General features: G+C 41.1%; 1 protein-coding gene across 1 annotated transcript in view; it reads right to left on the bottom strand.

Annotated features, from left to right (window-relative positions):
* OSBPL3 (oxysterol binding protein like 3) overlaps positions 1–13048 on the bottom strand; it is a 162416-nt gene that overhangs the window by 39986 nt on the left and 109382 nt on the right. Inside the window, 2 exon segments of the mRNA XM_006175677.3 lie at positions 3466–3573; positions 6633–6763. Coding sequence (XP_006175739.2) covers positions 3466–3573; positions 6633–6763 — 239 coding nt within the window.

Below are 13048 nucleotides of genomic sequence, written 5' to 3'. Positions count from 1 at the left end.
TATGTGTGTCACAGAGTAACCATTTCATTTATTGGAAATTAAGGTTATTTCCAAATTGGTAAAGATTGTGAGCACATTTGCAAATGTGTCTTTGCCGGTGTCTCATTATTTCTTAGACTCAGTTCTCAGAAGTAGAATTACTAAAAGCGTTCCAGGTAAAACGTGTATCACCTAATTACACCAACAAGGAGGGGAAGCTCTATTTTCTCTACATCTTTATGGCCACTGAATACTCTAATTTAGACAAATTTTGTTCTACTCTAATTGTTTTAATTTTCATTTCTTCATTAAGAATTAGGTTGAACATGTTTTCCTTAAAAAAAAAAAAACTGGCTGTTAAGATGTTAATGGGGAGGGAGGCTAGGACAGGACGCACGGGCCTCCCTCTGCATGTCTTTGTAACTTCCTGTAAATTTAAAAGTATCACAAAATAAAAAGTCTTAAAAAACTGTCTGTATTTGGTATTTTTGTGTGTGAATTGTGTCTTCTTCCCCATTTATTTGTTAAGGTCTTAAGTTGCTTGTTCTTCCTTATTACTTACATATTAAAGATGTTATCACCTATTTAACATTATGTAAGCTGTTGTTTTCACTGAAAATATTTTCTCCTAGTCTATTATTTGCCTTCTTATTTTTTTACATATACCATTTTGCTCCTTAAAAAAAAAAAATCCAAATTTAGCCAACATTTCTTTTGTATTTTTTCTATTGCTTCCACATTTAGGAAGTCCTCCTTACTCTGACAATTTGATAAATATTCAAATATTTTTCAGTTTGAATTTAATTCACTAGTGATTCATCTGAGTGTGTGATAGAAAGATTTAAACTGCTTCCAAAACTGCTTTTGAGATGTATCAGCCTAACTTACTGAAAAATCCATCTCGTTCCCATTGATTTTTGAGCCTCTTCTATCATATATTTCTTTTTTAATATATACAAAATGGTATTATGCCTGAAATGGCTATCCTGTCCCATCCTTACCCACCACCACCGTATTTTCATGATTGGAGCTTCACCAAGTGTTTTATTCCTGGCTTGGAGGGTCACTCCTCACCACACAGCAGCGTGATGCTGCTGAGAAAACAAGTGCTCGGGACTCATTAGACGTGGACTGAAATCACAGCTCTATCTCTTACTCGCTGTGTGCCCTGGAGAAAGTTACTTAACCTCTCTGGGCTTTAGTTTCTTTGTCTCTAAAATGAAACTATATATCACCTGTCTCACAGAGCCATGGTTAGAGTTTTGTGAGATAATGCATTCAGGTGTATATGAAATTTAGCAAATGGGCAATTAAAAGGGTCAAATTTCCGTCCTCTTTAGAATTTTCTTTCAAGTTCTTGCTTATTGAGTCTCTTAAATAGACTTTAGATTTAGTAGGATGTCATCCTCAAATTCACTTGGCCTTTCATTTGGAATCTAAAACAACACAAAATAATCTAAGAACTTATAACCTGATTATAGTAAATATTCACATTCAGAAATTTAAAATAGAAGGACTTGATAGAATGAGAGAGTACTTTTTGATAGGAGAGGGGAGATTTTAGAATCCAAGTGGATTTTAGAACACCAAAGATAGGTAATTTGTGCAGCTAAAAGGAAACAGAAAGTAAGCAAAGAAAGTAAGGGGTCCTAAATAGACGGAGCACCCGGGGCTGAGCCCACTGAGGGGACTGCCATTCCAACAGTGTGAGGAGCCTGCAAAAAGTCACCGGAGTCTAGTTTTCAGGCTCTGGGGCAGCCACTTCCACTCACTCTTATCTCCTGAAGGCAACAATGGCCTTTCCCTCACTGGGGAAGTTAGATGGAGTCATTCTATGAAAAGCAGGATAAAACACAGATAACAGAAAATCACTGCAAGAGGAACTAGGTCAAGGAGACAACTGCATCATTAACTCCAGAAAGTTATTCTGGACGGTGTGAGCCTGAGGGATGTTCCTGCCCCTCCTCACAGACAATGTACAGCACTTAAGCCTTCAGGTACTTTACTGGTGAGATCAGTTTACAAACATGCATTTTAAAAGACCGCGGCTTTGGTCCCCTTTCCAAAATGTAAATAGCCCCAAGTATACATGCTGAGCATAAATTTATAAAGCCAGAAATGAAGGTCAACTTGCCACTTACCTCTTTAATAGCTTGTTAAATAGATCAGTGTAATTAGGTGACAATTTAAAAGGTTAAGAGCTGCCTGGGAACAGGCGTGAAACCGCGTAGAATGCCACGGTGCTGGGCAGCACGCCACCCTCAGTGATGGCGGGTCACGGTTAGCAAACGAGCCCACCTGGGAGCACGTTTCTCTGCCCAGGCCTGACATGAAGGCCCCCGTAGGTAATGTTTAGGTGCTCAGTCCTGCAGGGGACTCAGTTTAGGTCTGGGCTAAAGTTGAAAAGATCTCTTAGGGGGCAGAAGAAGGTGCAGAGGAATTTCACAGTCAACCACTGACATGTTATCTCAGAAGGAAAGAGGGGCCGATGGGCCTCTGCAGAGAAAGGGCACCACCCCGTCGGAAGAGGACCCGTCAGCATGTGGCACAGCCTGTGCCCCACGCAGAGGTGGAAGTCCGGGCCTTGCCGTCTGACTGATCTCAGCACCTAGTTTTCCCACCACCTGACACAACAGCTTCCCAGGGAGCAAAGGTTTTGTGTCTGGGTTTTGTTTTGAGGACAGAAAAAGGAGGAAGATGGATTAAGATTAAACATGAGAAACCCCTTCAAATAACTTACCCCGCCCCCCCGTATCTGACCTTCCTTATTTTTTTTTAAATGCTCTCAGTCTAACACATTCGTTAATGAAAAATTTAGCACACTTTGAGGAAGGCATGTAACTATAAGAGATCGTCAAAAACAATTTTGACCTTCATTACCCTTTTCTACTGATTTTTCAAGTAACCCACTTGTATTTTTCTGAAGTTTCTCATTTTAAACACATTCAAAGGCTATTTTGGACAAACATCCTGAGTCTTGAGAAAAGACATTTTTAATGTACTATTAACTGACCAAGACACTTCAATTGTAGTCATTTTTCCCCCTCAGAAAGTACAGTTGTGTTTCCAGATTAAAAAAAAAATTGAAGGAACAGGAGAAAGGAAACAGTCACAAAGAAAGAGGACAGTGGTTCTCAGAGAGGGAGCAAAGGAAGCCGGCAGGGCACTGGGATACTGTAGGTCAGGGAGAGTTGGGTTCTTTCAGAAACAACAGGAGAAAATCTCTCTACTGCCCCCCACCGCCCCCATCCAGCAAAATCAAGAGAAAAAGGTGATCCTCAGGAGGAGAATGGGGGAGAGAAATACAAAGGGAAGAAGAGATCTGGGGGGAAGCAGCAGTTTCCAAGTGCAGCTAGCAGCCTCCTTTCAAGGAAACCGCCGTAGTGATGGAGCAGCACCCCGGGGGGAGCAAGGAGGCCTGCGGGGACAGAGGACGTCAGGTGGGGGTGGGACGCGGTGACATTACCAGACCGGAGCCTTACCCACCTCTGCCAGACTGTCCCCCGACTTGGCAGCAGCAGGGGGGTCGAGGAGCAGAGACTCAGCATGGATTCTGCGTAAGCGTTCTTTAAGATCTGTGTTTTGTGCTAGGGCCTGGAACACGTTAAAAATAGTGGGGCTCCGTTAATAAATGGAGGTTTCAGAAGAGCACAGCGGTGGGCCCAGCGTGGCAGAACCCTGAGCAGGGCACTTCCTGGACCTTTTTTCTTGAACATTATCCAACAGGATACTGGTTCTAAAATGTCTGGCAGATACAAGATATTAAAGACTGGAAATGAAGGCTCTTCTAGAATCTCACTTACAGGCATGGAAAGAGGGGTTAGTAAGGCTTTCCTGTCGGTGGAGAAGGAAATCACCAACTCCTACAGCTCTTATTACTAGTGGTTTCTCGGCCCCTCCCCCTTCCCAGCTGTCTTTAGTCTCCTTCCTTGATCAGCTCCCTCCTCAAGAGTCCAAGCCTCTCTCTCATCTTCAATAAAAATGCTGCTCGCACCCCTTATGAGTGGATGGATTTTAATGTTACTTAATTATCACATTAGTTGAACTGGATTTTAGAAAGTGTGCTGAGCAGACTCTGTCGAGGATTAATTTCACTGTTTTACAATATAGATATTGATTGTTTTATACTTATTCTTCATGACTAAGATATTTCATTAAAAAAAAAAAAAAAAAAGAGCTCACTTACCTGAGTAAAGGCTAAGACTCAGGGCCCTGGGAAGGGGGTGGGTTATGAGATGCAAGCACCTGTGAGCCCACCTTGGACCTCTTTCATTCCTCCCTGGGCAGGTCTGACCCGCTATTGCTAACCTCCCAACTAGGAAGGGACGAGAAAGGAAAAGGAAGGTGTTTCTTTCATGCTGATACCCTGAGTGCTTTGTGATCAACTGTTCTCCAGATGATCTGTCTTTAGAAAGAGGTAGGTTCACTTGATTGGCCCAGCAGACACTCCCAAAATCAGCTCCCCAGGTGTCCGCACACAGACCCATCCTGTCTGTCTGTCTTTCTGACTCTCTTCCAAGAAGCTCAGAGCCTTTCCCACCCATCAGGGCCCAGAGGGTCTACCTGCTGAGGGCATAGAAGGATGCCCATGTCTAGTCCACGGCCTGGATCTCAAACAAGAATTTTGGCTTTATTTTTCAGTAACCACATATGGAATGGGTTATTTGGAAATTCTCGAGAATCATTTAGGAAACAATGAATAAATGTTTCCTAAATCACAGAACTACATGTAACAATCTCGATGGGGCACTCACTTTGGCCAGTACGTTGCTGGTGTCTTGGTGTAAGTGGCTGGAATCTGTACCAGTGGCTTAGAATCTTAGCATGGCCTGAAAGATGTGTCATTTTAGTAGCTTCTCTTTCCTTTGTAAGCCACAACCAGGAGAAAGAAAAACGCAAAGACTGCATATAGCACAAACATATCCATTCTAATAGCCCTGAGATAACTCTAAAATTTTATTTTTAAATAAAACAAGTCTTAAATCTAATCAAAAATCCAAGCCAAAAATTAAAGATTCATTCTGTTTTATTGTAAGTTTCCAAATTCCTTAACATGGGTAAGAGAAAATTCCTTAGGGAAGGTACTGACTTTGGTCTGAGATACCATGGCCAAGTGGGTCTCATGGTCTCTACTGGACAAACAGATTAACAAAATGAGGCTGGACCTCCACAGAAGGAGGCCAGGGGAGAGGAAGACCACAGGGAAGCCCATCAGAGGTAATTACCAAATGCACTAAAGGCCAGCCTACTGGGAACAATAAGAAATGCTTTTCACCACTGAAAAATAAACTTGGAAAAAAAACCCCAAAAAAACCCACCTTGCTTCTCTCAAACCAAAGTAATACCCAGTGTGTGGCTGGCTGTCCATTACAAACCACAAGTGGGTATTTCCATCTCTGACCTTAAAAATCCCAGAGCTCCTCAGGGCAGACAATATTAAAACTCTAAGTAGGAAATAAATCCATGCTATTTTTTATTTCTTTCAAAGATAACATACTGGGAATGTTCAACTGAGTGACTGTTCCTTAAGTATTTTACAAGAACAGTAGGTACCACTGGTTACGTGTTTACCACTAACGTGACACCAAGTGCATCACTTTACTTTTGTCAGTTAGATGATGAGTAGAAAACATGAATGGATATTCCCTAGTCCTCTCACTGCTTGAAGTGGACTCTGAAAACAAGATCCTAACATTCACCTCCCCTACGTGACCCTAAATCGCAAGTTCAGTACTGCTTCCGATGGTGATTTCACACGTGTGAACACACACTCTCTCTCTTTATAGTAGGGATTCCAAAGTATAAGCAAGAGTAGGAGCAAATAAGTATGTTATCTCCAAAGTTCTTCAGCTTTTTGTTAGATACAGAGGGAGCAGCCAGGCACTGTCAGCTATTCAAAGCAGAGTTCTGGGACATCCCACTTCAATGGAGCCCAGCTCTTCTGAGGAATAAACTGGAATTGATGAAAAAAAGGAGACAGTGAATGACAGGATGGCTTACTCAAAAACATCTGAGGCCTGGCAGTGATTTTTCTGTTGTTATGAAGACGCAATGATTACCTGACACTCCTTATGGCTCGTGCTCAAGGGGGAGCGGGTGGGAGCTAAATGTTTTTGTACGATCAAATCAAATCACTTTCCCGTCTTTGAAAGAGACGTGCTGTAAACAGGTAAATAGGATCAGAGCAGTGCAGTAGAGAAGATGAGAGTGTGAATTCAAAATTTCACTCTGCTGCCTGTACCTGTCATCTGGAAAGTCAATCTAAGCCTGTGAAGTCTTAGGTACGGAATCTGCAAACTGTCAGATTTTGTAAGCATTAACAAGGGTCTGTAAGACACACAAACATACAACAAAAGCTTCACAAAAACAGGAAAATCAAGATAAACAGGAGGAAACCAAACAAAATATCTAATGCTCAATGAAATACTAGCTACTAAGACCTGGGGTAGGCTCAGCTTTGGGGTTTAGAATAAGCAGAATTGACGAAAGGTCAGAAGTATAATTTGGATAATGTGTTTTGGTTTTCTCGCGAATTTTCAACACAATGATGGAAACCATGAATTTTCAACACACCCATGGAGATGGAAAATATAAAAAGTTCATGACCCTGGACACGCTGTCAGGCATTTCTGGGACACAGACATGTAACTTACGGATGACAGGGCACGCTTCAGACCGAGGACCTGGGCAGAGGGGGAGGCGGAGACATCCTGTTCCATCAGTTGCTTCAGTTTCTCCCTCTCCGTCGATATGGTATTAAAAGCTGACCTTAAAGTGAAGTAAACTATAAAGGTATAATCATTATAAAAAGGAATAAAGGAAGAGGCATCATTAAAAACAAGATACAAAGAGATGTCTTTCTTGTAGAAGAACTTAGAAAAGTAACAGCCATGAATATTTTGAGTCCAGCAAATGTACATCTAAATTAACTTAAAAAAAAAAAAAAACAACCCCACCACATCTGGAACGTATAACACCAAGGTGAACCCGAATGTAAACTGTGGACTCTGGGTGACAATGATGTATCAACATAGGCTCATTGATGGTTAACAAACTGACCACGCTGGTGGGATGCTGACAGTGGAGGAGACTGTGTGGGGAGGAGGGGACTCTGTACTTCCTGCTCAAGTTGCTGCGAATCTAAAACTATTCCAAAAAAATAAAGTCTATGAAAAATTTAAAAATCACACACATTTGTCAACTCCAAAGCCTCTACCCACTACAAACTTCCATGATTTTATAACTTATCATCAAGATGTTTTGCCACTGGAAAGGACAGTACTCCTGGATTCTCAATGATCAACATTTAGTTTGTATTCCCAAAGACTGGATGTCCGTGTTTGAAAACAGAACTTATTGGTTGTCAGGGGAAAAATGGTAACAATGTGGAGGAGAACCTAGACAGCACCTTAACCAGGTGTCCAAAATTAATCACCAATGAGAGTCGGTGGCCTTTGTGTGCCTGAGACCCTAAAAGACGCAGCCTCGTTTATATTGTACACCAGCCAGGGACAGGCCGTCTGAATCTGATCAGGAGGAAGAATCAAACAACCCCCAAATGAAGACTATCCTATTTTTTTAATTGATCTGTATTCTTCCAAGGTGTCAATTTCATCAAAGAAAAAAGAAAGAGAGGAATGGTGCCCAATTAAAGGAGACTAAAGAGGCGTGACAATTAAACGCAGTCTGTGACGTCGACTAGATCCTGCATTGAACAGGAAAGGACCTATTAAGGGACATTATGGGGATAATTGACAATATTTGAATATGAAAGACAGAATAGGTAAAAAGTACTGTTTCAGTGCTAAATTTCCTGGCTTAAAAAAAGACATGACGTATGATTCCTACTCTCACATGATTCAGAAAAATAAACACACCCACGTGTGCACACATATATGTGTTTGTGTGCACTGTGTGAGTAGAGAAAAAGATAAATGTGGCATAATATTAAAAATGGTGAATTTGGGTAAAGGATTTAAGGGAATTCCTTGTATTAGTCTTGCAACTTGTCTGTAAGTTTGCAATTATTTCCAAATAAGGTTTTATCTACCCTCTTCCTTGTTAGTCCTTCCAGTTGCCTGACCCAGAATTCCCTACCTTTCAACTTGGCATTTGCCTTATGCCATCCACAATAGTGAACATTCAGGTACAATGAGAGCTCAGTGCTATTAGGCACTTGGATGCCTGAACCATAGTTTTAAAAACTGCTTACACATATGGCAAAAAATTCACCAAGTTTTGATCACATAATGTACAAGTTGTCGGCTAGGGATAAGGCAACTGTCTTCTGAATTACTGATCTTGGGGATCATATCTGAATACTATCTTTCCAATCTCCTTTATTCTGTTTGGTTTTAGAAGGTCAGGAAGAAGGAAGAGGCCAAGACATCTTCTCCAGAGGCCTGACAATATTACTGAATTCCCCGTGGTTGCATTTTTAGGGGTATTGCTACTCAAGAGTGGCTGATTCAGTGTCACAGAAGCTAAATACACACGACTGACTTACTCTCTTCATTCCACAGCCACATGGACAGCTGAACCTCTTGGTGGGTTGTCCCTGAACCTGTCTGAGGTTGTGGTGTTGAGCAACAGACTTAGAGTATCTGCACAAAGTAGCAGGACAAATGAATAATTTGTTTAAACATCCACAAAAATTATGGTACTTCTGTCGATGGAAGACAAGGGTCAAGGGTGAACAGGTACTATATTTCCTAATAATGTCTATGGAACCCACTTAGCTGTTTGATTAAAACAATTCAATTGAACCAAACCATGGGCAGCACAACAGAGCGACCAATAGCATGGGCTCCAACATCGGCTCTGGGCTCCTCCCAGTCCCATCACTTACTCACTGCGGGAGCCCAGACAAGTATATGATACACCTGCACCCCAGTTTCCTCATTTATAAATAGGGATAATAACATTCACTTTATAGGATCGTTATGGGGATTAAATAAGATAATGTAGGTAAAGCACTTGGCCCAATGCATAGCATATAATAAATAATTTATGTTACTGCAATAATAATATTGACAGTGATGAAAGAAACAGATGGGGATGAAAGTGCTGACGACTGCAGTCTTTTGAAATATGGGCAGCAGTTTTATGAGGATACTTTAGTGTCTTGCTGGGACAACATTTATAAACAAATGTACACAGGGTGGAGTTTCTGTGAATGAGGGATTGACCAGAATCTGTTGAGCAGTAGATGAGCAGCCTCAGCTGGAGAGGAACAGGCCAGCAGTCAACTCACTCATTGCATTTTTTGTCCAATTAGACAGGCACCCCCAGGCCCCGCAACTCCACAGGGTACCCACACCCACCCGAGGGTGGCCCTGGGGAAATACCTCTTCACTTTTTTTGGTACATTCCCTTACTTATTTATTTACTACTATCCATTCTTTTCTTCATGGAGGTATAACTGGCATACAGAGCATTACATTAGTTTCAGGTATATAACAGTAAGATTAATATTTGTATACATTTTGAAATGATGACCACAGTAAGTCTAGTTAACGTCCATCACTTTACATAGTCACAAAAAATATTTTTTACTGTCATTTTTATTGCTCTAAGTTAAATAAATGTGGCACTCAGCTGGCTGCCACTTCACCAAATCAAATCCTCTGCAGCAAAGCAAGGCATTCAGTCAAACTAGAAGACTACTATTAAAGTCTTTAAATCAGTAGAATGTACACTATTTGGTTCAAAATGTATAGCTGACAAGACTCTTGTGGGTATAAAATAAGCAGAAACTTACATAGTCATTATATTTAATTTTAAGATGTTAAGTGCTTTCTAAACCATGTAACAAAAGGGCTCAGACCAGCTCCCCATGCACTAAATTTCTTAAATGACTATTTAGGGCCACTCGGAGCACATTAAAATAGTCATTCACAGCAGCCTCATGATCCAGCACACACAGGGCATCGGTTACAGGCTGCTCGTGGGAGACCACGTTTATATTAATCATTAAAGACAAAAAAGTCCCAGAGGTCAGGAATATTCTACGACAGGAGTATTTTCTTACTAACTTCTAACATGATGCTAAGAAAAATAAAAAGCTTAAAACAATAGAAAGCTATAAATGAGTGTATCACATGCATGGATCTCTGGTAATAAACAAAACCACATAGAAAGTCTTAGATGCTCAGAGCTACAAAGAACCTCAAAGATCACTAAGGCTGCCCACCATAGAAGGAGCAACTCCTCTCATCTCCAAACCTCCTCGTCAAAGGGTCTTTGGGCCCACACCTTCTCAGGGCATTCGCTGGGTCCTAACGCCGCTCACTCTGTCTTTAGACTTGACTGGGGGTAAGAAAGTCTTTCCTGTTCCTCAGTTGACATTTGTCTCAATGTCTCATTGGCAAACAGAACTAATTCCTCTTTCCTGGGGTATCTGAATATCGAAAGGCAGTTGTGGCATCTCTTTTCCAGACTGTCTCTGGCCATTTCTCAGACCCTCTCCCTGTACTGAGAGTGGGACGCAGGCTGAGCTTCGGACCGAACAGAAGGCCACGAGCCTGTATCACTGAATTTATGATCACTACCTTTCCCGTTTCCACAGGCTTCCATGCTGTTCTCTGTCTGAGTGAGATGGTGAGGGTACAGATGGCACATCTGGATGGAGACAGGTGGCCCTGAAGGACTCCTGTACTTTCCTCATAATTTGCCTGAGCTCTATTGTTTAATATGCTCCTTCTTGAGCAGTTTCTCTGCATCAGAAAAGAGTAAGTTCTTGAAGCAGAAAGTTATGAACATCACGGACCCCACCTCTCCGGAGGCAGCATGGTACAAGGGAATGACAGTTTGTAACAAAGGAAATGTGGACTGAAATCCCACCTCTATCACTTAGTTGCTATTTACATTTTGGAAAAAGCCTTGGTTTCCACATCTGTACGTGAGGATCATGCCCATACATCAGGATTGCTTTAAGGCAAGTGAGAAAACATGCTGTCCTATAGCACTCAACCCACAGTAGGACTCATTATATTTCTTCCCTTATTTTTAACGAAAAACAAATTTTGGTAAATTTTCTATAAAATGTTAACATCTAAAATATCTAAAGTGATCTAATCTGTGATCAGCTTCCTCTAATTCTCAAACTTTCCAGGATGTTTGTGGTTTAAAACACTTCTGAGCCCATATTCTACCCAAATGGTTCTTTCATTTAAGTACGTTAGGTAATTTGATTAATGGTCCTACTTACTTACTGATAATTTACATGACTATAATTGCTTGGCAGATTTTGATGCTGAATTTAAATTACAGTTTGATAAATGATCTGGCTTCTCTTTAATTCATGTATATCTTGGAGCTTTTAGTCTATAAAAGTGATATCATTGTGACATACTTGGCTTTTTATTCAATGCTTCCATAAGCTCAAAACAGTTTTAAAAATGACCACTCAATTAAAACTCAACACAGGAAAAGAATCCAGGAACAAAAGAATAGCAAATAATGTAACAGAGTTTAATTTTGTTCTACTTTTAGCCTTTACATTTATAAATGAAGATTTCTCTCACTGCAAATACCTTCTACAGCCTGCAGGAGGAGTAGCCCTAAAACCTCCTTTTTTCCCTTCCAGGGCAGAATGTGAATATCCACTTTTATCTGGAGCAGCCCTACACTAGTCCTTGCTTTCCCATCCTAAATCTGCTCACCGTTTCTGCTTCTATTATGAATAAAACCCTCTCTTTCATAAAATCTCCTTGTAACAATAAGCAACAGTATACATTATTTCTATTCAGTGCAAAACAATGAATCACAGATGAGAATTACAGAATTTGAGAGCTCAAAAAGTCAGGACAACTACTTTAGGACATTCAATAAATGAGGCAATTGAGGCCCAGAGAGCTTAACCCAAGAGGTTAAAGTCCCACAGCTAGTCAGCAGCAGAGGTGGCCTAGAATGAATGCCTGCTGTCTGACTTAGCTGGTACAGAGGGTCAGCTCCAGAAAGGCTTATTATTTACCATGTTTGCTGACATAAGTTTCTCAGGAACTTCAGTTCCAGAGTGATTATAGCGGATAGCTATTTGGGGAAGAAAGAGAAGAACTTCTCTAATAACACTGAAAATTTGAAAATCATTAAGTTAAATCAAGCTCACAGGCTTCTTTGGTGCAGGACTTCTCAGGGTCTTTACTATTTAGTTCCTCATGTAAATGTAAAGGAGACTATGGTCAGCAGTGTTTTCCAAACATTTTTAATCATAGAATTCTTTTCTTTTTTAAAGCGTTTTATGGGAAAGTGTTCAATGAATACATTTTGGGGTATGTAAAAGCTAATATATTGTAAGGTATATTATTTATGACTTTTGGATCTTAGCACATTTTATTCTGTTTGTTTATATGTGTGTCAACATAGACACAGAGCCAGACGCATGAACCAATGAGTCAGTTAATGATACATCATAAAAATCAAATTTATAGTCTATAATATGCAACAAGGACTTCTTATGATGGGTTTATATTGGTTGCCTACCACGTGATCCCAACTTCTATGAAACCAGAATTCAGATGCATTTAACAAGTTGAAGAAGTAGATAATACAGATGACTTACAACATTAGTGGAATCTTGCCTTGGGTTCAGCTGCTCCGGAATCAGACTCAATAGATTAGTGGTGCAGCTTAAAAAGTACAGTAAAAACTGTCAGTTATAAAATCAGGTTTACGTAGGAAGAAAGGTCAAGATGCTCTGAAAGCCTGAATGAAAGTGAGAAAGCAGGCAAGGTCACAGGAGAGCTGTCTTCATTTCGGGAAGCCTCTGAGTTACAGCCTGTGGGAAAGGGACTCCCCTGAGATCCTCCAGTCTCGGCAAGTGCGCTCAAAAACCCCAGGAACAAAACAAAGCATGCCGGGATCCCTGCGGAACTCGCAGCCTGCAAGCCTGTGGGGCGCGGGCTGTAGCTGAATTGGTGCATCTGGACCTTTCTCAGGGCACAGATCTTGACCTAGTCTAGATACACGGCAGCCCTGCAGCCAGCTGGCTTTCACAAAGCCCGGAAGACAGAACGGCTGGCTGAGGCCCCTAGGAGACTCTGCACAAGGCAGAGCCCTCTGCAGGAGG

This window comes from Camelus ferus, chromosome 7 (genome assembly GCF_009834535.1).
Source record: "Camelus ferus isolate YT-003-E chromosome 7, BCGSAC_Cfer_1.0, whole genome shotgun sequence".
In the NCBI taxonomy this organism is placed as follows: Eukaryota; Metazoa; Chordata; class Mammalia; order Artiodactyla; family Camelidae; genus Camelus; species Camelus ferus.
The sequence above is the reverse complement of the archived record's forward strand: the minus strand, read 5'-3'. Positions and strand labels throughout refer to the sequence as shown.